A 27,963-nucleotide genomic window follows, 5' to 3' on the forward strand; every position below is an offset into this window, starting at 1 on the left:
TAATATGTGTGTTTTGTGAGCTACAGTTTGTATGTGTAAGGATGCAGAAGTGAAACATAACCTGTAAACTGCTGTCAATCTATGCATCTATGTGCAAATCTGATTCTGATGACGTCAGTGCCTCACCAGCTATGAACCTCACCGCACGTCACTGATATTGGATAACACTTTCTACTACAATCGTATAAAAACAATGTAAAATATACAATATACCAGTGTATACAGGTTTATATCTATATAGATATATATCTTTATGTGCTATATATATTTATTCATAGGGTTTTATATTATGTATTAATTTAAGAAGATGTCTCTGCCTAATTAATGCAGTTCCATGTGGGGGCCAGTAGGGTGAGCACCTTTTTTCCCGGGTCCATGTCCCCCTCTGACCCACCACTTGTGTTCGCCGCTGATGTTGAACGTCTTGTCGGATGGATGTCCGTGTCCCGGCGCTAGGACCCAGCACACGTGAGCGCCTGTAGTGATCCAGAGGGTGGAGCCGGTGAACAATGACTGGTAGGACCAGCAGATGCAGAACATCTGAACCCGCCTCCCCGCCTCTCGCGCCCCGCTGGACGAACGGACGGACCGGGGCGGACCGACGGCTACGGACGACCCGGGCTCAACCTGAGGGTTTGTTCAGAGAGCCGAGCCGCGGCGGTGTGAATGAATGGGCTCCTCTCCGCGTCTCCTGCGAGTGAAAGTGGAAGTGGGTCATGTGGACCACCGGAGGAGCGGGAGATAAACACGCAGCCTCCCGCAGCTGCTTGGCCGGTTAACGGCTCCCACATCCCGCTTCTCACGCTCCGCATGTGGCTCTGATTCCTCCGGACAAAGTCTCAAACTGACGGACAAAATTGGGACTTCAACTTCTCTGTTCTGGAGAAATATTTTTGCTATTTGAAAGCGAAGATTCGGTTAGTCGGTTCCGAGCAGATGCAGGACCATGGAGGAGAGAGGCAGGTCGCCAGCAGGTGAGCAACACCCGATGAGGAGCTGGGTCCAGAAAAAGTGGTTCTGGAAAATCCAGTCCACGAATCCTCCAATTCATCAGTCAAACCAAGTGACCTTTGACCCTCTCACTGTTGTTTTTTTATTCCGAATTTACTCTGTTTTGTGCAGCAAATAGTCCAGGTTTTCTTCTTCCGGTTTATAAGAGAAAAATTAATCCAACAGAAAATCAAGGCAAGATTAAGATCCAAAGAAAACCAGAGATATTAAATGTGAAGAAATTAAGGCTGAAATAATTATTCAGATGAATTATTATTAAAATACCGTTCAGCTAATTTACTAAAGTCAAATAATAGTTAACTTTAGCATACAGACCCAGTAATTAAGCCAAAGCTAAATACAACTAGCATTTAAGGTGAAAAACCTTCTTTGTTTAAAGTAACCATCAATTAATTTGGTGTTTTTATGGTCGTTAACTATAATATACAGACTCAAGAAGGGGCAGTAATTCAGCCAAAACTGAACAAAAACTGCAAATATTTAGCATTTAACATGAAAAACCTTCTTTGTTTGTAATTATTAAAGTAACCTTCAACTAACTTTAATTGTCAAATAATTGTTAACTTTGGCATAGACACTCAACAAAGGGCAGCTATTGAGCCAAAACTGTACAAAAATATAAATATTTAGTACTTCATATTGTTTGTAACTAAGTTTTACCCAGAACTCATTAAGTTGCATAAATTGAGCTTCACCTGGTTCAAACTAAGAACATCTGCTGTCAAACACAAATTTTAGTTAATTATTCAGATCATAATAACCAGATCAGTCCTACAGTGTTGAATTTCAACGATCTTTTCACTAACTTTTAAAATGTTCATATTCTTATTTTAAAAAGGAATTGAATTATTTGTTTAATTCTGATACTGTAAACAATAAACTGCAGGGGATTAAATAAAAAACAGCAAAATGTGCCATTTTTAAAATCTGGTTTAGCAATTAATCAATTGTTAGAATAATTGTTGAACTTATCATTTACTAAAATAATCATTAACCCCAAAACAATCTGTTGAAATATTCAGAGACATAAAATGGTGAGAAATCATAATTTTGTTTCATTTAACGACTTGAAAAGCAAAAATCTGACTTTTGTCGGATCATTTTCCCTGAACAGCTGCTCCCTTGTTTTCCCCTCTGCTCTTTAATCCTCATGTCTATTGTTAGCTGATGCAGAAAAATGCACCAGACAGGTGGAATCTCATTTTTAATGCATCTTAATGAGCATCTGACTTTAAAATTCCTGCAAAAAGCGAAACCTGGAGGCTGCTAATGGGTCACCAACACGGCAGAGGGACCAGCGACTCGTGTTCATTTGCTTCTGCAGACCTGCTTTTTGTTACAGAGTCCAAAACAATTCATATTCAGAGCAGCCTCTGGTTGCTGCATAAATAATTCACATTTCAGGATGATTTTCCAGTAAGAATCGACAGCTGATGAGCAGTTTTTCTGGTGGAAACATGCTCCTCACATATTCTCTGAAATTGTCTCCTCTAGATGCAGCTCGGGTAAATGTTTCAGGCAGACTGCAAATAGCAGCAAAAATGAGTTTTCATGCTGTTAAAGAGGAAATTGACCCACTCCAGCTGGAATAAACAAACCGTTTCCCTCCAAACCAAATGACTCTAAGAAATGAACATGCATAATTAAAATGTTTATGATTAGTATTGAAAATAAAAGGCTGATGGTTGGATTTGTTTTTTTCTGCTGGTTGTTTTAAATGCAGATTCACTTTGCAGAGGGAAATAAACAAACCCTGCAAACATGTAAATAAGTTATAATGAATGAAAACAAATGCTAACCTTTTTCTTGACTTAAAAATGCAATATAGTTCCTTCATTTGAGCTGTTTTTAAAAGCAAATCTCAACCGTTTTGTCAATTTAGTTTGAATTCTTTAGATCATGTGGCGTTACATCATCAGGCAGTAAATAAAAATAATGACATTTTGACATTATTACAGTATTTATTACAGGATTTGGAGCATTAACTTCTGCAATTGTTGATTACCTTTGGAAGAGTGACGAATAATATTCCCAACCAGTAACTGGTAACGTTAGCACTGTGCTAAATTAGACAAACACAAAAACTGAAATATACAGAAATATCTGCAGCAAAATGGTGAGATTTATGAGATTTATACCTGAATGCAGGACTGAGTGACGTAAACATCAACCGGGGATTATTGGGACCAATAAGGAAAATCAACTGCAGTACCACCGTTTACCCCAAAGAGGGCAGCACTGCAATTTAACTAATTTCCATGAAAATATCAAAATTTACACAGAAACATAAATATTTAATCTTAAGACAAATGTACATGTTCTATCTGTCAATAAGTGAGTTGACTGGAGTTGGTAACTCAGTATGAACTGATTGATGATCCTCTGAAACTAAACAGGAACTGACCATGTTTTCCTCCTTTAGAAGATGTTTTTAGTGAATTGGTGCTACGTTATGGGACTGTTGTGAAAGTGGTGATAAGAACTATTTACTTCTTTTAACCTCTCAACAGACTTGATTATTGGTCATGATAAACAAACCAATAAAGAAATGTGATTAATATCAGGAGTTCCCAAACGTTTCTGTGCCATGGCCCCCCAAACAGCATTAGCATTAGCTTAGCACAGACAATATTACAAAATATTTAAAGAAACATCAACATTAAGATGGATTTTTATTCAGTATTGAGTAATTACTACATTCATTTAATTTATCGTCATAGCGATCATTTCAAATGTAAATGGCCGCTCCTCTGAGGAGCTGAGACGGGTTCAGAGCTGAGACGGGTTCAGAGCTGAGACGGGTTCAGAGCTGAGACGGGTTCAGAGTTGAGACGGGTTCAGAGCTGAGACGGGTTCAGAGCTGAGACGGGTTCAGAGCTGAGACGGGTTCAGAGCTGATCCGTAGCTGGTTTTCAGTTTCAAAGTGAAGGAGGGAACAGCTTAGCAAATCAACTTTAGTCACTTTCAGCAGAACTAATCGCCTTATGCCGCCGTTGCATCATTTAGCGACACCCCCATTTTACTGAGCTCATATTAGCATCAGATTTCCCCCGTGCGTTTAGCATCAAAGGGACGCGCTCCATGTTCTGTTCGCGCCTCACTGGATTTCCTCCTCTCATCTTCCTCGGACGAAGGCTCCCTGCTACAGGCAGAGGTTACTGGCTTGTGTGAATATAATGGTGTCGGTGGGTACAGTGTGACCTGCAGCTAGCCCAGGATGATGGCGGCGCCGACACTTATTATGATTGGCATCCATAATCAGATGCCGTAGGGGAAAGTTTTTGCAGCTGGAGCTTTAATCTTTAAACTCTGATGATGATAGAAAGTGCCAGAGGAAATGCAGTGGGATGCAAATCAATGGAAAGCACTTTCATCGTGAGTCCTAATCAGATTGTAAAAGATGACCTCATTTCCAAAAAGCATGAAGTTAAGAAGTTGCTGTGGATAAAAGCTGTTTTCTTTCTTGTTGGGCTGATTCCTCCCCCAAGTTTCTTCCTGTTGTTTGAGATTATTTGGTTTAAGTTTTCTGTATTCGGTCCAAATTTAATGTATTTTAATATAAAATAGTGCTTTGTTGTAAGGTTCAATGAAAATATGTGGCATTTCTAAACGTTTTAGCAATAAAAATCTGAAAGTGCATCTATGACTGATAATCCCTGGATTTACCAGGTTCAGAAGGTTATTCCATGGTTTTTTAGAAAATCATCTGTTATGGTTATTTTCTCTGGTGCAAAAGTAAGTACTTCAGTTTTTTCTTAATTTAATTAAAGAAAGTTTTTAATTAAAATTCAAGCATTTATTAACATGTCCAATATCAATTGAATGAAAAGAAGTTCAACTGAATATCATCAGCGTAGTTACAGTAGGAAATATTCTTAAAGAATAACCAAAAATCCCAAGAATTAGTCTCAAATTTTTCTTCATTTGTTTGGACAAAGCTTTCAACCATCCAGCTTTTAATTAGATTCAAATTTATTCGTAAAATGTCAAATTTCAACTGAATGAAAAGAAATGTACAACTGAATATCATTAGCATAGTAGGAAATATCAGTAGGAGAAGAGAATATGTGACCAAAAGCCAGCATATAAAGTAGAAACAACAGTGTAACCAAAACGGAGCCCTGTGGAACACCAAACTGACAAATGGAAATAGCAGTGGTGGGTAGCGCTAACTAAAAGACTAGCTGCACTAACCCTAAAACACTAATCATAAACTTTATTTCTGCTAATGCTAAAGCTAAATACCAACACCGTATTTAGCAGAAGCTAATGCTAAAGCGCTAACTTCCGTTCTAATTACACCACAACCTTCCAGCACCAATTTAATTTTCTTCTGTTTCAGAAATATAAACTAATAAAATAAAATATTTCAAAGTTTGTCTTTTTAATGTGACAAAATGCCAGTAAACTCAGGATTCAGTTTAAAATGTTTCCTTTGACTGCAGGAACACAAACCTGAAGCAGTTGTCGCTTTTACATTTTAAATGTTCGTTTTTAAACCTCTCCTCTGCGAAGGTCACATTCATGCAGATTTTGCTGCTCGATTTAATGATCCAGCGGTTCCCCGGTGTTTCTGCAGGGACTGATTCGGCTTCCTGAGACGGGAACTCAGAAGGTTTTCTGCCGTGTCTCGGGTTGACCTTTCCGGTTTCTGTTGAATGCCATTTCCTAATTGCATTACAAACTGAAGGGACGGCAACCTGGTCAATTAAACAAGGCTGTGGACATGTGCAAGGATAACTGTGGGCCACCAAACTCAAAGTTTGAGACGGGGGAAAGTCTGTGCATCATTTGCCTGGTATGGATGTTTGCACTCTTTATATTGAGCTGAATGACTTCTGTGTTGGTGTTTTATTGGTTTATGAAGGTGACATATTTGAAAAATCTGGCATTCCTTTGGTTTCCATAGTTCAGAGTGATGTCAGGGCGGCCATCTTGTTTTACAGCTTATATTTATTCGGACTTTACGACAGAATATTACGGTCAGGCTACAATTTTTATGAAGTCATAATATAATATAATATAAAAATGTAATATTAGGAGAATAAAGTTGAAATAATATGAGAATAAACTGTTTATTTCTGGAGAATGAAGAAGTAATTTTAATTTTAACTAACACAAAAACTAACAAAAAATTAAACATATATTGAGCATATTGTGAAGTTTTAAAGTTTTTCTCTAGCAAATTTTTGATTTTTTTTAAACAAAAAAAATTTCTGGGGTTTTTCTGGGTTTTTTGGTGGAATTTTCATTAATTCTTTTATTTTCGATCTACAATGACCCGAACCGGACTCTGCCTGAACCGTTCTCTTTTCCGTTCTGGTATCCCTCTGCCATCTTTGTTTCTGTAACAACTGGCTCCTCTTCAGGATGACCAGCTGCGCCCTCTGCTGGATGGCGTCCAAACTACATCACTGCAGGAAGGTCTAAATCAGGGCTGTCAAACTCCAGTCCTCCAGTCGCTGTCCTGCAGTTTTTAGATGAGCCACAGGAACAAAACACTGGAATGAAACGGTTTAATTTCCTCCTCCTTGTGTAGATCAGTTCTCCAAGTCTTAATGACCTCATTATTCTATTCAGGTGGTGCAGAGGCTCAGCTGGACGTTGCAGGACAGCGGGCCTTGAGGACTGCAGTTTGACAGCTGTGGTCTAAATGGACATTATTAGTTAATCTATTGGAATTCATTTTAATCTAATAAATCATTAATCGACCATTAATTGTAAGTCAATTGTTTGCATTCCTAATTATAAATATATATTTTTATAATTAAGGAAAAAATGTTGATACATACAACTCATAAAATTAGCTCTTATTTCAGTCAATTCTTATTTATCTTTTTAGAAAATAAACTAAGAAAAAAATAGATTAAAACTGGATATGTTATGAAAAAATGTGGGATTTTATCATCAAGCCGCTGCTGCTGAGCGCTGAACCAAACCCGTCCGGCTCAGTTTGTCCTTCCAGTGTCACTGCGGACGTTTCCGCTTTGCTTTCAAAGTTTGGGGACGTTTCACCTTGGCCAGCGTCCTTCCTGGCTCATTGGTCCTCCCAGCAGGAGGCCAGGTGAATCTGGAGCGCTAACAGCAGGGGTCCGTTTGGGAGCCGGGCCGAGCGCAGAGCAGGTGATTTGTCAAAGTGAGAGTCTGTGGCCGATGGCTGAGAGAGCGGCGCAGCAGACGGAGGTTTGTTCATTCAGTGGGGTTGACAATCAGTAGGAAAAAAGACCTTTAGACATCATCTGTTTCTGTCAGGTTGTTTTAGTGCGTTACACAAAAATAAATGGGCTCGTCTGAACCGTCATGTAGAACTGAATCAATCAGTTTCCCATTGAAAACCCGGTTTCTGCACAGGATGTCAACTTCATGAGGAAGAGGATTAAGAAAGCAAAAAGAAATCTGACTTTTTTCCTCAATTCTGATGTTTTTCACAGAATTCTCATTTTAATCTCACAATTCTAATTCCGTGTCAAAATCCAACTAAATAAGCAAATATTTCTTGGTGTATGTCACTGATATTGTCAGTACATGTAAATATTTCTGTAACCGTTTCTTCCTCTTTATCCAGACTGAAATCCGGCCCCAAATTGAGTTTTAACTCTAGATTTGCCTGAAGGACCAAAAACAATTGAAACAATTCTGATTCAGAAAGAAAATACTGAACTCTGAGATTAAAATCAGTATTTATTTTTTCTCGTGGGCTCGACGTCCTCCGTGGTTTCAGTTCTAACGGGCTGGTTCTGTTGGAAGCCCAGACATGTTTGAGTGACGCGCTAAAACAACCTGATAGAAACAGATGAAGCCCTCAGGTTTGGTTTCCGTTTGCAGACAGACGGTGGGAGAAGCGGCTTCGGTCTCATTGGGTTTCTCTCTGTGACCTGGAGGCAAAGCATGTTGGGTGTTTTGACAGCTAATTGAGAAATTGGTCCTCATTAATAATGGCTTTTTGGCCCGGAGCAAAGCGGTTAGTCTATTAGCAGATTGGGTAAAGACGTGGAGAGGGTCTGCAGTCAGTTTACTTTTTTAGTTCCTTGTTTGTGTTTGTAGAAACAGGCAGAAGAGCAGATGGGGAATGGATCAGCCTGACTACATTAGGATGCGTTAACACCAGCCCTGTTCAGTCGCTTTAATCCGACTCCATTATGGTTGTCCAGAAAGTCTGTTTTGATTGTGGAGGTTTAAATGCTAATCAGACCAAAAACATTGAATTCTGGTCCTCCAAACCTTGGTCTCGGTTTGGTTGAAGTGAACTCTGGTTCAGTTGGAAATCGTATGTGAACACCAAGTGGAACGGAGACCGCTCCAAAAGCAGGAAGTGGACTAAAGCGCAGGGCATTGTGGGTAAATACAACCAAAACAAATGTGCTAGTTTAGCGCTAGCAGGAGAAATGGATCGTGGTCTTTAGCTGAACACAAAAGAGAAATCCTACATCCAATTAATTGTTTCATCCCTAAATAGAAATAATAAAAATAACAGTTGTTGAACTTTTCTCTATGAGAACAGCAACTTCAGCAGTCCTGGAAGAGTTCAGTCAAGATTATTTCAATTATCGATTAATCATGATAAGTCCAATTAATCGTTTCAGCCCTAAATAAAAGAAATGAAAATGACTGCTGTTGAGCTTTCCACCTTGTTCTATGAGAACAGCAGTCCAGGTAGAGTTCAGTTTGCAGATATTTGGGTCGGAGTGAGTCGGACTCGGACCTCCAAGTATTAAAAATGGACCGTCTGTATGTGGAGCGTGTGATCGCTACCTTTTCTTTCGGATGAAGCAGCAGTTAGCCACAAATGCTGGAGTTGTGTTGCAGCCTGCAGCTGCTTCCTGTGAGAGCTGAAAGCACAAAGGGCCTTTGACAGCCCCTCCGATACGCCGGACCGACCCGCTCTCTGCCAGAAGCCTCCACACAATCATCCCTCAGATAACCCAACTCCACTGGCACACCTCCGAGGCTCTGTGCTGTGTTTCCTGAGACGACCAACCTTCTCATCACATTTCAGGACTCCTAATCCAGTTTTTCCCAGGGAAACAGAGGAGGCAGGACTGTTTTTGTCGGAGCGGGGTAATGTGATTAGGAGCTGAGTGGAGGGACAGTGGAGCAGGCCCTGCGCTCCACTCAGCTCTCTGTGATCCATGCAGGGTGGGCGCTAACATGTTAACATGCTTAATTGTTAGCATGCTAACATGTTAGCGCTCCGTCTGTCTAGTTTTAACGTTAAATCACCAATCAGGTTCACTGATCAGTTTGAACTGCTACAAAGACTTGAAGGACAAATAATCCACACCATCTTATATCATCACTTTCATGGTTGTGGTTTGCAGAGCATCATCTATGGCGCAGTAATAGTGCCAAAATTCATTACATGGCTAGAGGGGGGTTTCACGTAGGTTTGTCACAATAACAAATTTTTCTGGACAATAAATTGTCCCAGAAGTTATGATAAATAATAATATTGTTGGTTTGAGATCATTTTCAAGTAATACAATGTTAATAATAATAATAAAGAGTTTTATCAACAGGTTTTTGGGAGGAAAAAAAAGAAAAATCATTCACATGGAAATTCTTGAGCTTGTTTTAATTCATCATGCGATTAATTGATTGTTAATTATGCTAATTATTGTTAGAGGCCTAATTCCACCATTTGTTCGTTCGTTCATTCATTCATTCCTAATTTTTTAATTTCATCTTGCTTAAAACCTTCAGTACGTGGAAGTGATTGTCCAGTAGACTGTTTGATTCAGTGACGTGCGGTGAGGTTCATAGCTGGTGAGGCACTGACGTCATCAGAATCAGATTTGCAAATAGATGCATAGATTGACAGCAGTTTACAGGTTATGTTTCACGGGACAGAAGGTTAACCGTCGTGTAACCTTCTGTCCCGTAGTCTGAAACAAACCTTTCAGCTCCGGCGTTGGTCTTCCTTTGGTTCTTATCTCCTGCTTCGATTGAAAGTCCACTTGAGAAAACTTTTTTAGTGTTGTAATGTAGTCATCCATGTCGAAAGTCGGGATAAGCGAGAGGAAAAAAATCACTATCTCTATTATAATCTATCGCTGCACTTGACTTGCTTCCCGAATCGTTAGCCTAGCTCGCTGTCACTTACTCAGCAGTTGAGGAGTGAACAAGAGAGGCAAGAGAACTGCCTGCCTCACCTCGAACCTGTTCTCTGCCGTTTATAATCGCTCATTACACGAAACACGTTACACAAACACAGTTGGTGACAAAAAGCACTGTACATTATATACATAAGTTAAATTATTGGAAATAAGTTCACATATTAAATTTGTTTAAACCATTTTATTGACGCCGTACAGCAACATGCTCTCTCCGCTTAGCAGCCAGCGCAGAGCCAGGGGTTGCGCAATCCAAGGTGAGGCAGAGCTCGCTGCTGCCTCACCGGCATCGCTTCCAAGCATTTGAATGGGAAAATAAGAAAATTCAGCGATTTCGAACAAATAAAAATCGAAATTGGTGAAGCTACATGAAAAATAAATATTTTTTAGTACAAACCACCGGATGAATATAACAATTTAAATTACTTTATGATTATAGATTTTCTTTCTTTCCATGATGGCTGGTGAGGCACTGCCTCACCTGCCTCCCCTGACCGCACGTCACTGCTTTGATTTGGGACAAAAATTTCAACATTTGCTGCATTGCATAGATTTCCTTCTTTCGCTGCACCAAGAAACACTGAAAGAAACAATATGCATGAAAGCAGCTAACCAAGCCTATGCTAACCCTAAGCTATTCAATGCTAACACTAGCCTATCCAAGACCAGCCTATATTTGATAATGGATGACCCTCAGCATGCTAGATGCCAGCCTCTTCAAAGCTAACGCAAGCTAACATTCCTCTTAACGCCGAGTTAAAAATGTCGGTAACTCAGTAATGATTAATGATCATTAATCAGATCAGGAAGCAGCTTCTTGCAACAAGGAAGTAATCGCCACTAGGTGCACAACAGTCTTAATTTTGGCACTAATACCACCCCATAATCCTTCCTGTTTCCAGATTCTGCCTTTCATAACAAAACCACAGAGATTCAGTCCAGCTCGACTTTATCTCCTCCTACCAGATCTTCTCCCTCCAAAATCCTGAACCAAACTTTCTGATCCATGTTCTCCCATCTACATTCACCTCCAAAGCGCGCCATTAATTCATGGTTTTCTACCAGAGGAGCCCAGTAAGTGGCAGACACATTTTCGGTGCACTTCTTTGAACCGGGTTTAAAGCAACGCTGCTGTGAAATTGGCTGCAGGGAAAGAAAAAGGAACAAAAGAGAAGCTTTTAGCTCTGAATGACGGATGAAAAAGGCCATGAGCAGAATGGCTTGTGCTGATTTGGAGCCTATTTGTATTGTGTGTGTGCATGCTGTGCATGATTGGATGATTAAGTCTGATTGGTTGTGCAGGGAGGCTGAGTTAAGGAGACGGAGACAGTGGGTAAGATCATTAGTGGGATGTGTGTCGTTTGTTTTAGTTTTGTTGTTGTTCAAACAGTAACTGAGACAGAAGCAATCTCACTTTATGCGAGTTAGTTCTTCTAGAACTGCAACTGATGATTATTTCAGATTAATAGATCAATTATTCTAATGATTAATCGATTAATCTAATTTAAAAATGGCAAATTCTACAGATTTTTCATTTAACCACTTCAGCCGTTTTCATAGAATATTAGAAATACATTGAAATGTGCAAATAAACAAATAAATCAGTTCCTTTAAAAAAACAAAATTAACATTTCACATCCTAAAATGCAATAACAGCATTCCTTTAATAAATCTGAGCCGGGTGAAGCTAGAACTGTTCTTGGAAAAGGTATTTACAGAAAAGTGTTTTTATCTTAAATGCAAAATGTTTATATATTTCGTACAGTTTTGGCTTAATAACTGTATTGCATTTTTTCAGAAAATGGCCTTTTTTGAGGCATATATGTATACTCCAGTTAACGATTAATTGATACTTAATGTGTTGACAATTAACTCAACAACCGATTAATCACGAATAAACAAATTAATAGTTTCTACATAGAAATTTTAAAAAATGTTGTGAACTTTTCAACTTTTGTCTATTAGAACAGCAACATAAATAGTCCTGGTAGAGTTCAGCAAATCAAGATTATTTCTGTAATCGATTAATCACAATTATATTGATGGATTGTTTCAGTCTTAGATACAAAAAATGAAAATGACTGTTGTTGATCTATCTTGTTCCATGAGAACAGCAACATCAATAGTCCTGGAAGAATTCAGCCAGTGAAGATTATTTCAGTAATTGATTAATCATGATTAACCCAATTAATAGTTTCAGCTTTAACTAAAAATAATTGTTGTTAAATTTTCAGCCTTTTTTCTATGAGAACAGAAACATAAGCACTATAGGTAGAGTTCAGCTAGTCAAGATTATTTCTGTAATATAATCACAATTAAGTTGATTAATCACGATTAATTGAACCAATCGTTTCAGTCTGAAATAAATATATTATTATTTATTATTATAAATATATAATAAATAAATAATCGCTGATTAACTTTCCAAATTATTATGAGAACAGCAACATAAACAGACCTGGTAAAGTTCAGTTCCAAGAATCAATTAATCACGATTAATCTGATTAATCGTTTGAGCCCTATATTTTTCTTACCTATAACCTTCACTTTCAGTATCTCTTCTGTTTCTACAGGCCTCACTGTAAATGCAGATGTAGTTGTTGCTCTTGTATGCATGCATGAAGCTGTCAGCTCCAAATTTATTGCCATTTGCTTGTATTTCTGCTATTGATTTTTCTGTAGCTGCTTGCCAGTAAGTGCTGTCTGAGGCCTGCCATATCTGAAAGCTTAGCAGAGTTGTCTGGGCGCAACAGGAAGTCTGATGCATTTACTGAAAGTTCTCCTCATGGCGGTGCTCGCCCCGAATCGATAGCATGAAACCCGAGAGCCGCCATGTTGGAGAAACGTCGATTCTAACCGTGTTTTCCTTTCCCGCCAGCGTGCCACAGAGCGTCAAGGCGAGCCTGTCTCTCTCCCCCTCCGGGCCGGGGCGAGCGGGCAGCGGCGGGGGGTCGCCCACGTCCAAACCGAGCTACTGCGGAGCGGTGCCGGTGGAGGACATGCAGGCGCTGGCCATCACCTCGCTGTCCGCCGCGGACGTAGCCAAGCAGTACGAACACATCCGGGAACTGGGGAAGGGAACGTACGGCAAGGTGGACCTGGTGGCTCACCGCACGCAGGGTGAGTCCCTACGACCTCCCGCCTACGGGAGATGATTAGTGCCACAGATGAAAAAAATAATAATCTGAGTTTAATCTCAGAAGATTGTGTTTCTTTATGAGAGTTAACTGGTTAATTTGGTGGCATGAACACAGAAAGTGAGAAAGTATGTAATACATCGACATGTTAGTCAAATGTATGACGCCGTATTAGGATAGAAAATGAGTAAATTTCAGCCAAAAAATTCGTAATTTTTTTTACACTGATCTCAAGAAAGTTCTACAAAAAAATTTAATTTCTGTGGCCCTAACACGCTGTTGTACAAATGTGACGACACAGATGGGTAAAATTAAGTCTTACATTAATATAATTAAAAATCGACTGACCTAAAGTATGTCTGCTGCAATCATGAACACAAATACACCATGTTCCAAATTATCATGCAAATTGGATTAAAGTGTCATAAAGATTACATTTTTTGTTGTGCTATTAAATTTATAGATGGCATTGTGTGTCAGGACTCTTTGAATCACATTAATTTCTGGGTTGATTGGTTTGTCTGGTTAGCTCAATTAAAGGAAGGATGTTCCACATTATTAAGCAGGCCACAGGTTTCAAGCAATATGGGAAAGAGAAAGGATCTCTGCTGATGAAAATCATCAGATAGTGTAGTGTCATATGACAAGGTATGAAAGCATGAGATATTTAATGAAAACTGAAGCGTTATCGTACTGTGAAGAGATTTGTGGCTGATTCAGAACAAAGATGGTTTCTACAGATGAAGGCAGAATGAGGAAAGTTTCTGTTGGACACATTGATGGGATCCAGAATCAGCTGTTAAAATGTCCTTAAAAAGCAGCAAACAGTTATTAGAAACTGCTGGAGCCTCAAGGTGGAGGATCCTCCAGAGGCTTGAGGTGCATGAAGCTACTATTGGGCCCCTAACCAGAACTCATAAGCAGAACCGGTACCAGTGGGCCCAGCCAGACATGAAGATTCATTTTCTAACAGACTTGTTCACTGATGACTGCTGGGCAACCCTGGATGGTCCAGATGGACGCAGTAGTGGATCGGTAGTGGACGACCACCATGACCCGGTCGGCCCCTTCAGAGTCCATGAAGGTGTGAAAATGACCTCAGCAAAGTATCTGGACTTTCTGACTGATCACTTTCTGTCCTGGTTCAGAAAGAGCCGAACCTTCAGCAGCAAAATCATCTTCATCATGATGATGAACCATCTGATGCTGAAGGAAAACCACTGAGTCATCGACTGCTATGGGCAGAAACTCATGGTGAGGTCACCATCCTCCTCTGACCTCTGACCCCAACCCTACTGAGAACCTCTGGAGTTTCCTCCAGCAGAAGATCTGAATCCAGTTCAGATCAACCAGCAGCTCTGGAAGGTTTTCTGACGTCCTGCAGAGAAATTCAACAGAAACTTTCCACAAACTCAAAGTTAAAGGATGAAGAATTGTTCTGTGATACCAGAGAAGGTTCTGTTAACATGGAACCGGTTCTGTTAACATGGAACCGGTTCTGTTAACATGGAACCGGTTCTGTTAACATGGAACCGGTTCTGTTAACATGGAACCGGTTCTGTTAACATGGAACCGGTTCTGTTAACATGGAACCAGTTCTGTTAAGATGTTTTTATTGAAATAGATTTTGATTTTAGTACATGTGATGCTGCACATTCAGAGAATGACTGTTTGTAATTCTTTATAATCCATAAAATGTTTAGAAAATCTGCTGAGAAGAATAATTTTGAATATTTTGAGTTTTTTATTTTTAAAACAAACCCTGTTCTTATGAGGAGATTTGTTCAGAAAAATGTGATTTATACTGTAATAGTTCATGACTTGAAAATTATACTGACCATCATTTGCATTGACCATTTAGGAACATCTGGGAAAATATCACTTGCATAATATTTTAGAACATGGTGTAATGGAGGAGTCAAATAATACCTGAAAATTGATTCTTTCACTCATGTTTGAGAAATTCATTAATCTTCATTCAGAGATTTTGCACAGCTCAGAGTAAACCATTCAGCTGTGCAAAACGCCTGGGTGTATATAGGTCCGCCTTTGAGGCGTAGCTCCTCCCCCCTCAACTCCTTCAGACTAGCCAGCAGCAATTAGCAACCAGCTGGTGAAACTGCTGAGCTCATTATAGGAGCTGCTGCTCAGAGCAACGCTGGTAAAAACGTTAAAGGGTTAATACAGGAGCCATGTTGGGATGACTTCCTGGAGGCGGAGCTTCAGAAAGAGCAGGAGATTTTAAAGAAACAGGGGCCCAATTTTAAGACGACAAATTGGGAAGTCAATTTTTTTGAAGTCACATTTGATATTTACAGCAGCTTTATAACTGAAGGTAACAGTTACTTGATGCTATAAAATCACGCTTTGTGCTGGAGAACACATAATATTGGCTCTTTTGAGGACTGAAGTTTCAAAATATATAAAACAATCTCATGTAAGGAGCTGCTTATTCACAACATTTCTCTCCGAGGGCAACATTTAACGTTTCCTTTGCAGGGATCCAACAGGGCAATCTGAAACGATTTCTCCTGGTTTTCCAGGCACCAAAATGGCGCTGAAGTTTGTGACGAAGAACAAGACGAAGCTGAAGAGTTTCCTGCGGGAGTTCAGCCTGACGGGTTCTCTGAGCTGCAGCCCGTTCATCATCAAAGTCCTCGACGTTCTGTTCGAGACGGAGGACAGCTACGTGTTCGGGCAGGAGTACGCCCCCGCCGGCGACCTTTTCGACATCATACCGCCGCAGGTAGCGCCAGCACAACGCCCTCCATCTGTCGCCACCTGCCTCGCTTTGGACACCCCGTCAAAGCGAACCCCGGGGGCCATTTTGTGGCCCCCAAGTACATTTAAAAAGATTAATATAAATTTGGCCCAGATGCAGATGGAGAGTTTTAATTTTTAAAATTATCAAAATCATTTCCTTAGAAAGCATTTGTCCATTTATAATAGAGCTTTAACAAAAAGTACAACCAAGTTTATACAGAGACTTTTACTTTCCTGCACCCAAATCATCTCTTATTTTTATTAGGCGACTCAAATCCTGTTCTTATTACTGAAAACAATTTTATTCAATTGAGCCCAAAAGAAACTGAAAACTAAAAACTTTCTATTAATTCAGCAAACCTTCAAAATCCACTGTGGAGAATTTGGGCCAAGAATTAAAAGAAGAACATTTTCAGCAAAAAACTCGCTGGAAATTCAGAGTTTCAAATGTTGAAACTCCAAAATGTCCAATTTTTTTCATTCAAATTTTTTAGTTCAATTTAAAAATGTTACGAGTTTTCCAAGTTTTTCATAGAATATTTAGGAGATTTAACTCAAATTGTCAGATTTTTCATTTTATTTTAGAAACTCTGAAATTTCCAGGTTTTTTCTTGAAAATTTCTGAAGTAATTCTAAAAAATTTCAACTTTTTGGTGTAAGTTCACTTTTTCTATCTACAATTGACCCTACAATAAATTGGATAAATAATAAATATCCATTGCGAAAAAATAAGTAAAAAAATGAATCAACTTTGTTTATTAACTCGATGTTTTATTGTTTTGGTTAGGTTTCTTTGACATGATTGCTTTTGAGTCGACAGTTTTGAACAAAGTGAGAAAAGTTTGAACATGCAGTCGGTCATAATGTTTGAAGTTATAATAAGCTCTCCTGAGGACGGATTTCCTTCTGCACCACATTTACGGTTTGAGTCTCTCTCAGCTGATGTGCAGGGACTTCCAGGGCGCTTTAAAGAAGCACTAAAACTGATTGCAGGGAAAATTACAAAGAAAATTCATATTTTAGTATTCCTTTTATCAGCATGTCTCCAAACCTCGTCTTCATTTAGTTTCTCCTCCCTCTGTCACCTCTCTGCAGAATAGAGGCTAAGAAAAGAATCCTCAGCAAATGTCAATATGAGAGAAAAAATAACCCAGGCAAATAGAAAATGTTCAAATGAGAATTTCATTCCTAAAGCTGTAGCTTGATGCTGCCGTAGCTTGGTGCTGCCGTAGCTTGGTGCTGCCGTAGCTTTCAGCCCAAATAGCTTTCAGGCGGTAATTACTCTTCTACTTGGAGCCAGAAGTTCCTGGTTAGCTTTTCATTTGAAAACTGGTTTTCTTTTTGTTTTTCGGTGAGATTACTTCCCTCTGATATTAAATTATCTTGATGATCTGTAGCGTGAGGAAACCGTCAGAAATCGTGTTTTCCTGTCTGTGTCCTGCAGGTGGGTCTACCGGAGGAGATGGTGAAGCGCTGCATGCAGCAGCTCGGTTTGGCTCTGGACTTCATGCACAGTAAAAACCTGGTGCATCGGGACGTCAAACCCGAAAACGTGCTTCTGTTCGACCGCGAGTGCCGCCGCATCAAACTGGCCGACTTCGGCATGACGCGGCGCGTCGGCTGCAGGGTGAAGCGGGTGAGCGGCACCATCCCCTACACGGCGCCGGAGGTCTGCCGCGCCAGCCGCGCCGAGGGCTTCCTGGTCACCACCAGCATGGACGTGTGGGCGTTCGGCGTGCTGGTTTTCTGCATGCTGACGGGAAACTTCCCCTGGGAGGCCGCCATGCCGGCCGACGCCTTCTACGAGGAGTTCCGGCGCTGGCAGAAAGCGGGCTGCCCCGCCGGGACCTACCCGTCCCAGTGGCGCCGCTTCACCGACGACGCCCTGCGCATGTTCCAGAGGCTGCTGGCCGCCGAGCCGGAGAAGCGCTGCGGCGTCAAGGACATCTTCTGCTTCATCAAGTACGAGCTGGTGAGCGAGCTGCGGCGCCGGGCGTCCTACCGAGCCAAACGGGGAGAGAGGTCCAGCTCCGGAGTGTGCACCGGCAGCTGCACCGGGTCGTCTTCGCGTTCCTCCGTCAGACACCCGGAGCCGTCCACGCCGCCGGGGACGTCATGCCTCCGCCCGGCGCCGCTCAAACGCAGCGTCCTGTCCGACCCGCTGTCTCCCAGAGACGAGGCCGGGCAGCACCAGTCCACGGGCCGAGACAAGAACAAGAGCCAGATGGTCATGGCGACCGCCATCGAAATCTGCGTTTGAGCGCACTGACGGCTCGTAGTTCCGACGGCGTAAAGCAGCCATTTTAGATAATAAAAAAAAAGAAAAGAAAAGAAAAGGTGAATAAATAAAGGACTAAAAGTCTGGCAAGAACTCAGAAATTTTGAGAATTTCATAAATATTGTAGAAAAACTTTCATTTTGTGAGCTCCAAAAGTCAAAAATTTGCACACAAATTTTTTTCCCAAAAGCTACAAATTTTCAACTTTTCACTCGGAAATTTTTATCTTTCTCCCAGAACATTTCTGGGGTCAATCTCAAATTTTTTGACTTTTTTTTCTAGTAATTTTCTAAAAAATTACTAGAAAAAATTATTAGAGAAAAACTTCTGGTACCTCAAAACTTCCATTTTCTCAGAATGTTTGGCATTGATGTCAAATTTTGTAAAGAATCTTGGAAATTTGTGATTTTCAAAATTTAAAAATATGATAGAAAAAAATTGTGAAATGTTGAAATGAACCTCAGAAATTTTTAAGAAAAAATTGCAGATGACCTGAATTTTCAACTTTTAAAACGCTTAAATTTTTTGACTTGTGAAACTCGGAAATTTCCAAGTTTTTTGATTAAAATATCTCAGATTAATCTAATGTTTTTGTTGTTGTTTTACAAATTTTCTCATGTCCAAATTTTCCAGTTTTTTCTAGAAAATTTCTGAGATAAAACTCAAAATTTCTGAGTTTCTTGGTGGAAATGTACTCCATTTTTTCTTATCTAAATGGCTTTAACGCGCCGTTGTAGAGAAGAGGCGTTAAAGGTGACCTATTATGCTTTCTTGGACAGGTTAGGATAAATATACGGCCTATACGAAACATGTTTACTTTTTTTTTGCACAAAATCATTCTTGGATAATGAGATTTTTGTCAGAATGAGTTCCCTAATTGTGTTTTGTCACTTAAAATCCCAATAAGCTGCTGCTGGCCACGCCCCCCCAATCAACGTTTACACTCGCGTGAAAATGGCTGCAAACCGATCTGCAATTATACAGCAGTACATCTTTGAAAAGCAGAAGTGGAGTCTCCTGTACAACCAACAAGAATACAGCAAGTGGTTTCTGGATGTTAAGTCAACAGCTAAACACTTTTACAGCGGTAAAACCAGCTAAGCAAATGTGCTGGAACTCGGCAGCTGTTGCTAGGTAACGGGGCTCGTCTGGGGTTGCTAGGTAACGGTGTAGCGCCCTTCAATGTGACTTAACAAGCAGGAGGTTTTTGAAACACTAAAAAACCTGAACTTATTGCCAGAAAAACGATTATTTGATTTTTTTTAAGATCTTGTTCTGTTTTTCTAAAAGCAGTAGAAACCCAAATGGAAGCAGAAAAACATGTAAAAGGTGAGTTTTGCATAAAGGGCCCCCTTTAATGGCTTCCACAGTGACACGGTGCAACAAGAGAGGTACTGAAACGTTAAAGGAGAAGCTCAGGATCCAAACCCACGCTGGGGGAAACGGATGCCATCAATCAGCGGCGAACTGTCGGACAGCCTGTCAGTGAAACTCAATTCCTTTTGGGGTTGATTTGTGACCAAAGACTGATTCCTGAGCAGAGAAGCCATGCAGGCGGCGGCGCTCCTCGTTCTGCCAGTCGGACATTTCCAGCCCAAACGCTTTGTGGTGGTGCTAATTATGCTAAAGTTGCTTCACTCCATGTTCCACAACTTCACTGCTTGCTTATCTGCAGTAAAATGTTACAGTAAAGTCAGATTTCGTCACTTTATAGCTGCAAACTTTGAGATTTTATGTGAACTCAAAGTAGGACTGGGCAACATGGATTGAAAAATTAAATCTCATTTTAATCTATTTTATTTTTACTTCATTTATGCAAATGACAAGTGGCTTTTATTTATTTATCTAATTTTGATTTTATTTAATTATTTATTATTTTGTGACAAAAACACTTAACCCTCTTCGGAAATCAATAATCTTATCATCTTTTATCTCTATTATTTCCATCAGACTTTCTGTGCAATAAATTATTAAACTCTGAGAGTTTTAGTTTAATAATGTCATATTAGCAGAATAAAGATGTAATTATACCAGAACATTTTTAAAATTACAAAAAGTTAATCTGATTGAGCAGCTCGGTCTGTTTTTCTCTTTAAAATAAACATTTGTTTGCAGAATTGTTTCAAAGTTCAGCTACTGATGATAATTTGGAACTAATTTGTTGTAAGATGAAATATTTCCTTATTTTTAAAACTGTTACCAAAGTATAACTTCAGAAGATGATCAACATTCCTCATAAAATTATTCATGTATTTTCTTAATATTACAACATCATTGCTGTAATTTGAAAAGAAAATTGTAGTCTCATCCTAAAACCCAAATTCAAAGTCCAAATAAATAAAAGCTGTAAAAGATATTTGTCAAACAAAATGGCCGCCAGTGACAAAAATGGTCAATTTTCCAACAATTAAAACTTAAAAAAACAAAAATTTGATAAACTGATAAAACTGATTAATCGCCCCGCCCTAACTTGAAGAAACCTACTAGGTTTGCACTTGTAGAGATTTAGTTTTTGTTTGTTTTGAGAAAGAAAAGCATCTCTGAAGCATGATGCTGCCACCACCCAATCTTTCACATAAAATCTACACTGAAGTTTGTGGTTCTGATGTGACAAAATATTGGAGATTTAATGTGAGTAATTTGGGTAAACAAGTCAGAAAGAACAAATTAATTAGATGGTAACTGCATTTTACTGCCATTTCTGAGACTTCCTGTTGTCCTCCAGTGCATAAAACCAGATTTATCCAAGGGAAAGAATTACTAAAGCAGATAACAACTAAAACCCTCAATGTAGCAGCTTGGATGAGACGTGTCTTTATGACGGTGTCTAGACTCGAGAGACGGACTCTCAGCGCTAAGAATCAACTCAGGACTCTTCAGTGGAAAACTTCCTGTTTAATCACTGATGGAAACTCGTGTGGAGGCTGGAGGACGCAGCTGGCACTTTTCAATGACTCTCAGCGACTCGTTCTGCAAGGCGCTACGAAACACAGAGATGTCGCACTCTGGATGAAAAATGTGTCTAAAAGTTTTAAAAGCACAACGTCTTTTTTTATTAGTAATTACTGTTAGAGAAAGTTATGACTAAGTTGTACATAGGTTGATATTTGCACCATATAATCAGGTAGTTCAATGTAGCTGAACTCTTTTTCTACAACAGTGAAGGCGTTTCCAGTTCATAGTGTATGTAGCAAAACCTACCATCATCGATCAAAACATCTAGATGGGTGATCTATAGCGGTGTAGCGTCTTCTGTTAGTTTCACTACCATACTGTTCTGGTTTTGATTTCAATTAATCTACTTTTTATCTTCACACAGACTGACACAAGTTAGCATTACTAAGACGATAATGCATTTATCTCCATTTTATGCTTTGAAATTTTAAGAAACATTTTCACCAAAAATATGGGAGGGTACAATTCAGGCTCTCAGAGGAGCTAACGTAGAGTTTCACTTCGCTGGATGTGGGTGGCGGCCATGTTGGATGTTACCTTTGGGCTGCTCGGAGTCCTCCACCTTTCCCAGATATCTTACAGTGTTTGCTTGTCAGCTGGGATACAAAAAGAATAACATCAGTTATTTCATTTGCTGCCGTTACAAAATCTCAAAATTTGTCTAAAAAAATATTTTATATGGTGTCTTATTTTAGTGCAACAATAAACAGCATTCAAATCTAAAGGTATTTTATTAATATATCTGACCCGGTGAACACAATAGACAGTGTTTCAGTTTTGCTTTCATCAAAACCATTTTGTAACAAATGACTGTCATTAGCTGACATGTGAACTATTATTTCTGATGGACTGTTACTGCAGGAAATCGTAAAAATAATTTAATTTGATATCTGGTCAGGCTATCCTTCCCTTTATCCTCTGTATCCTGATCCAGTGTTGGACAATTTTTCTGCCCTCAAATTAGTTTTAGAATCTATTTGTATAAAAATGTACAGGCTGTGTCCTTAAAAGAGGTAGAAACAAAATGTTAATATATGTTGAAATAAATTTATGCACCACATCCTATTGCTTCTGGGTATTTCTGAGGCATGTTTGCAAATACAACTTTCTTTTTTTTCCCCTCTGCAAAGTCTCAGCCGAGCCTTGTGAAGTCCCCGTCCCATTAGATGAAGGTCAGCTTGGATCACATGTGATTTCCCAAGGCGTTAGCTCCTCGTCTGTTCCGCCACCGAGCCTCCAGACTGGTGTAATGGCGCCGAAGACCAATTAACACATCTGTAGATAGGAGTTATCTGCTGTCCTCTAACAGCAAAGAGGTTCAAGGACGAACAGAATATGGCGCCGGGGTTGGGAGCCGTCATCGTCAACCCTTCCCTCTTTCTGCTGCCTGTCAGCTAATGTAACACAAAGAAGGAGCTATAGGTACCGTTCATAAGATACAAAATAAAAAAAATAACAGCTATTCAATAATTTGGGCTATTTAACCTGTCAAGAGCAAAAAAAAGGATACATTTTTCAGTCACATTTTGACTGTTATTCATTCATTTATAAATGTCACAATTTCAATGTAAACATTTAATTAGCAAGCTAACTATTTTGTTAGCCAACTAAATATTTTTGCTCCATTTTAAATATTTAGGTCCAAAAATATTTAATAAGAAAGATATTTAGCTCCAAACTAAATATTTAACTCGGCTAGGTAGAGCTAATAAACAAACTAAATATTTAGCTATCTGTGCAGAGGTAAAGGAAGTGAACTATTAACATAAAAGCTGGGCCAACAATGAATCCTTGGTGATGCATCACTGCTGATTTTTGGTAAATGTCTGTATTGCCTTTGAAATGTCTCATCCTTTAATTTAAGCTGAAATGTTTCTCAAAAAATGAGCAATGTGAAAGCTGAAGTTATATAAAAATTTGGAAAATACTTTTATTTTGGTACTCCACTTCCGGTTATCGGCACGTGAATTTGCATGTTAGTTAAATATTTAGCCCATAGCTAGATAGATATTTAGCCCTGGAATAAATATTTAAAGTCAAACTAAATATTTGGCTTGCTAACTAGTTTGAAGCTAAATAAGTAGCTTGCAACTGTTATCTAGCTAAGTAAATACTTTGAGACAAGAGTAATAACCCAAATTATTGCTGTTAATTATTTACAGTGCAAGATTTAAAAACTGTACCGGAGATGGAAACAGTTATGGCGGGTTAAGAGAGCGGTGGAGGAAGCCCTGGCGTGTCTGCCGCCGAGCAAAGCTAATGGGTTCAGACAGTGACAGAGAAAGGAAAGGTCAGCCATGACACTCCATGTTTGTGTCCTTTGTGATATCTCTGCCTTTCGCTATCTACAGCAGCCTGGTGGCAATGTTCTGCTCATGTGGAGCCAAAAATGATACAGCATGTTTCACAACTCAGGGGATTTTATTTCACCGCCAGTTATGCCTCAAGATTGTCACCTGCGACAACGGGACCGCCATGTAAGGTAACGCCAGAGTCACGTTCATCTGATTGGGCGGAAATGACCCGAATCGCTGCTCCTACAGCTAGATTATTTCTTAGCCGCAGCTTTTATAAAACTGCCAGCTAAGACCTAATTGCTTCCCAGCAGCATCGGAGAAAGCTGGACGTTAAGCCTGCGGCTGGTGGTCCATGAGGAGCGATCCCTGTAGAAGCAGCTGTTTCCGTGAGACCGGCCGTTAAATCCCCGCTCTCAGCAGCCGCTGACGAGGGCAACACGAGGTGACTGGGAGGCTTCCGGGGATGAGTTAAAAATGGAAAAGAAAAACATTATCTTCTGTATGACATCTGTAAAAGCAAAAACAGTTTGGATTAAATAATGTAGGTTTAACAGTAAGGCCATTAAATAATGTAAAATGTAAGTTAATTTAAAATTATATGTATGATGTGTGTTGGCTAGTGCTGATAGAAAAATGAGAACATTTCTGCCAAAAAAAAACTCGGAAAGTTTGAGATTAATCTGAGAACTTTTATAGAAAAAAATAATAATTTCAGAGTTTCAAAAGTGGGAAATTTGAGAATTTCAGAAAGTTTGAAATTTATCTCAGAAATTTTCTAGAAAGAAAGGACATTTCTGACCCCCAAATTTGAATGTTTGCTAAAAAAAAAAAAAAATCAGAAATGTTCAACTTTTGCACAATTTGTCTTGAAAATTTCTGGAACTAATCTCAACATTTCTGCATTTCTTTCTACATTTTTGACTTTTCAAACTCAGACAAAGCCAACCAGATGTGGCTAGAGTAGCCAAAACGTTACTTTAGTAAAAGTAGATTTATTTCAGCCTATTTTTACTCGAGCAGAAATAAAAGTAATGTGATGCTGTTTGTATAGTCACACAGCCAAAAATTAACAGCAATATTTTGGGAATGTAGCCCGTATAAATATTTACCTCCAATTTAAAATAAAAAATAAAACACTTAACATTTGGTTTGCAAGCTAAATATTTAGCCTACAAACTAAATATTTAACACTAGATAGTGTTTACTAGTGTTAAAAATAACCCTGGTAAATATTTAGCTCCAAAATAAATATTTAGCCAGCGAGTTAAATATTAAGTTGGTAGCTCGATATTATCTCAGAGTCAGAGCTAGCTAATATGTAAATTCATTTGCAAAAAACCGGAAGTGGACTACCAAAATAAAAGCTACATGTTGAGAACCTCCATATAAAGTTGACTGTTTCACTTCTCAATATGTTCATCATTTCAGGTTAAAACAAACATTTATTTAAAAACAGATCATTAGAGTTTATCCTCAACAAAATAAATAAACAAATTATTTAAATTAAAGCATATTATTTATTTTATAATTGCAACAAAAGATACATTTATTTTAAGGTTTTTTTTTTCTGGATCAATTCAAAGTGGGTAGCCATTCTTGTTTAAAGGAAGCAACATGCTTTAATTTTAATTTTAATTTAATTCGATTTTTGAAGTTTTTTTCTTGCATTTCCTTTTCTTAAGGTCAACATATTTTTGATGAAGCCCCAGGATTATTTGTGAAGCATTACTTCATCTTCTGTTTTGTCCTTTCTGAGGATTTTTTTGGGTAAATCTCTTGAAAAAGCTCTCATCTTCAGTCTTCTTTGCAGCATTTTCAAGTTTTCATCCATTTTATTTAATATTTTTGTCTTCAGTTTTTTCCCTCCTTGTTGCTAGTAGCAGCGAAGTATTTCTATTTTAAACTCATAATCTCCCCAGACTTTCTAAAAACGCACCAAGCTTGTGTTGGTATTGATAGAAACAGAAGTTTTGATCGCCTTCGCCCACACGTTGCACATCTTCTCTGCCTATTTTGGCACCGCAGGGAGTCCAATATTAACCCTCCTGCGTCACCCAGTTTCCTGCCTCTGCACCTACAGATGAATGAATCACTTCATTAATGCTAGCTGGGCTGTAGAGGTTTTTTTCTTTTTTCTATTCATACTTTCTTTTTGTTTTTTGGAGAACAGCTGAATGGTTTTGTAAGGAAAAGTTGTAAACTCAGTGAATGGATCGGTGGATTTGTAAGGAGGGAATCATGTTTTTGTGGTAACAAAGTGCTACATGCATCAAATCCTCTTCGGTTTAATGCAGCTATGTTTAGCCTACATCTGCGTTGGTGCCTTTCAGATTGCAGTTTTTTCTTTCTTGTGGCATGTAAGAAAAATGTTGAGGCGTATAAACTCCCAGACAGAGCGTGGTCGTCGGCCACGGTTGCCGCGGCAACGGAGATGATCCCTTTCCCTCCCTCTTTCTCTCTCTCTCTCTCTCTGTTTCTGTTTTTCTCCTTAAGTTAGAGGAGCTGTGAGGTTCTGGGTCTCGTTTTAGAAACGGCGTCCCACGTATTCTCTGCCGGGCGAGGACTCGATGTTTCACTATGTTTTGTTGTCATTTTGTGCTGCAGAAATATGCTGCTCTTTGTGCTGCAGAGGGTGTTTTTGTCTGCAGCACAAAGAAAAATAGTTTATGGAGCAGGAAGATGGGCCACCATAAAACCCTGAATTATAAATCATAACCTGCTGAAGAGTTTCCCACATAAAGACGAACACTTGTATTAAGATTTCATTTAAAATCTATTGTTTATTTTTTAAATATGCACAAAAGGTTTTTACATAATAATAACAATAAATAATAAATAATATTTACAGCATGTAACATAATGTCAATACTTTTGCTTTACATAATAGAGTGGGTGGAAGTATAAATTTAGCAATATTCCCCCTCCTTATCCACTTGCATACACTTACCATACATATAGCAACTGAACCAGTATTTAATACAGGATCTAATTAATGTTAATTACAGAAGATGAGCAATCATTGTTTCTTTAAAGGAGCAGTATATTATGTATTTTACATTCAGCTGTTCAAAATGCCTGAGTGGACCTAACCCCGCCTTCGAGGCGTAGCTCCTCCCCCTCTCATTTGCTAATAGCCAGCAGCAATTAGCAAACAGCTGCTGAGCCCTTTAATAATATCTTTGTCTATCTAAATGGATTAAAGGCGGACAAATATACTTTTATTCTAGTGTATCAAAGTAGAGGGGTGGAATACAAGTTTATGTTTTTTCTACTTTTATTTGAAATGTGAAAGATGTTTTTCCAGCTTTGTGATGAACCTGTAAGGATAAACTATGGATGTATAGACAAAATAATCAACCAGATGGTCTATCACATAAAATCCATAGAAATTTATCTGAGGTTTTGCCTCTAATTTCTGTTTTGCTGCTTGAATTCAGATTTTTCCCGTCATCCAGGACCGTTTCGTTCCAGTCCTCTTGTTTCCTCCGTTTCACACGATTCAGAAATGAAATTCTCCCTGCATGTTTTGGAGGCTGAACATGTGCCGTCATGAGACCTGCGTGTGCCACCCACTAACATCTGCCATCCGCCATGCTTCAGTGTCTTCACGCCCGGAGCCTGAGGAGAAACTCCACCAACGTTCTGCCGTGTCGGCAACCTGTGATGCTGCAGAGAAACTTCAAAACGATGCAGAGCCTGAAGACCAGCTGCTGTGTTCACATGGCAACTTGAGATCGCTTCAGAAACTCTTGACATTCGTTCAAATTAATGTGAGGATGTAAAATCAGCAAAAGGAAAAGTCCAGGCAGGAAGATCCAGAGCTGGGATTGTAACCTACAACCTTCTTGCCGTTGCTACGCCAACAAATGTAAATTACGGCATAAGCTGGACAAAAACCAGCAATTATTTAGCTAATTTAGTTACAAGAGAACCAAATAAATTATTTAGGTCACAAACTAAATATTTAGCTGAAACTAAATATTTAGTTTCTAACTAGCTAACATTTAGTTTACAAACCACATATTTAGCTAGGAATCTAAATATTTATCTTGTTAACTAAATATATTTAGTATTTCTGAACTACATATTTAAACTAAATAATTTAGCTTGTCATCTACTAAGTTAAATATTTAGTTTGTGGACTAAATATTTAGCTTATCTCGCTAAATATTTTTGTTTGGAGATCAGTATTTGGTTTTCTAAATATTTGCTCTAAATTGGGTATTTAGTTTTTTAGTTAAATATTTAGCTTTAAACTAAGTATTTAGTTAAAAAACTAAGTTTGTTTGTCCTCCCATTATTATAATGGAGCTGCTGAACAGAGAGCAGCTGAAACTGAACTCATTCAACTGTATAACGTTAAAAGAAGAACGTCAGAATGAAACTATTTAAAGAAAAATAATAAATAATAA

The 27,963-nt window shown here is 38.9% G+C and overlaps 1 protein-coding gene and 1 long non-coding RNA gene across 2 annotated transcripts; both read left to right on the forward strand.

Annotated features, from left to right (window-relative positions):
- The first annotated feature begins 263 nt into the window (after window positions 1–263).
- sbk1 (SH3 domain binding kinase 1) lies at window positions 264–22,308 on the forward strand. Its single transcript, XM_044101637.1, has 4 exons — window positions 264–974; window positions 13,000–13,241; window positions 15,802–16,004; window positions 17,466–22,308. The coding sequence occupies exons 1-4, from the start codon at window positions 937–939 to the stop codon at window positions 18,279–18,281; spliced, it is 1,299 nt and encodes a 432-aa protein (XP_043957572.1). The 5' UTR covers window positions 264–936; the 3' UTR covers window positions 18,282–22,308.
- Window positions 22,309–23,276: 968 nt separating this feature from the next.
- On the forward strand, window positions 23,277–27,479 carry LOC122822753. Its single transcript, XR_006369222.1, has 3 exons — window positions 23,277–23,736; window positions 23,863–23,993; window positions 26,989–27,479. It is a non-coding gene; the product is annotated as an uncharacterized LOC122822753 (long non-coding RNA).
- The last annotated feature ends 484 nt before the right edge of the window (window positions 27,480–27,963 follow it).

The sequence above is a fragment of the Gambusia affinis genome, linkage group LG20 (assembly GCF_019740435.1).
Source record: "Gambusia affinis linkage group LG20, SWU_Gaff_1.0, whole genome shotgun sequence".
NCBI lineage: Eukaryota > Metazoa > Chordata > Actinopteri > Cyprinodontiformes > Poeciliidae > Gambusia > Gambusia affinis.

Coding starts and splice junctions, on each gene's coding strand:
- sbk1 (XM_044101637.1), top strand. CDS start 937: ATGCAGGACCATGGAGGAGAGAGGCAGGTCGCCAGCAG. Junction 975..12,999: donor GAGAGGCAGGTCGCCAGCAG/GTGAGCAACACC, acceptor CTTTCCCGCCAG/CGTGCCACAGAGCGTCAAGG. Junction 13,242..15,801: donor GGTGGCTCACCGCACGCAGG/GTGAGTCCCTAC, acceptor CTGGTTTTCCAG/GCACCAAAATGGCGCTGAAG.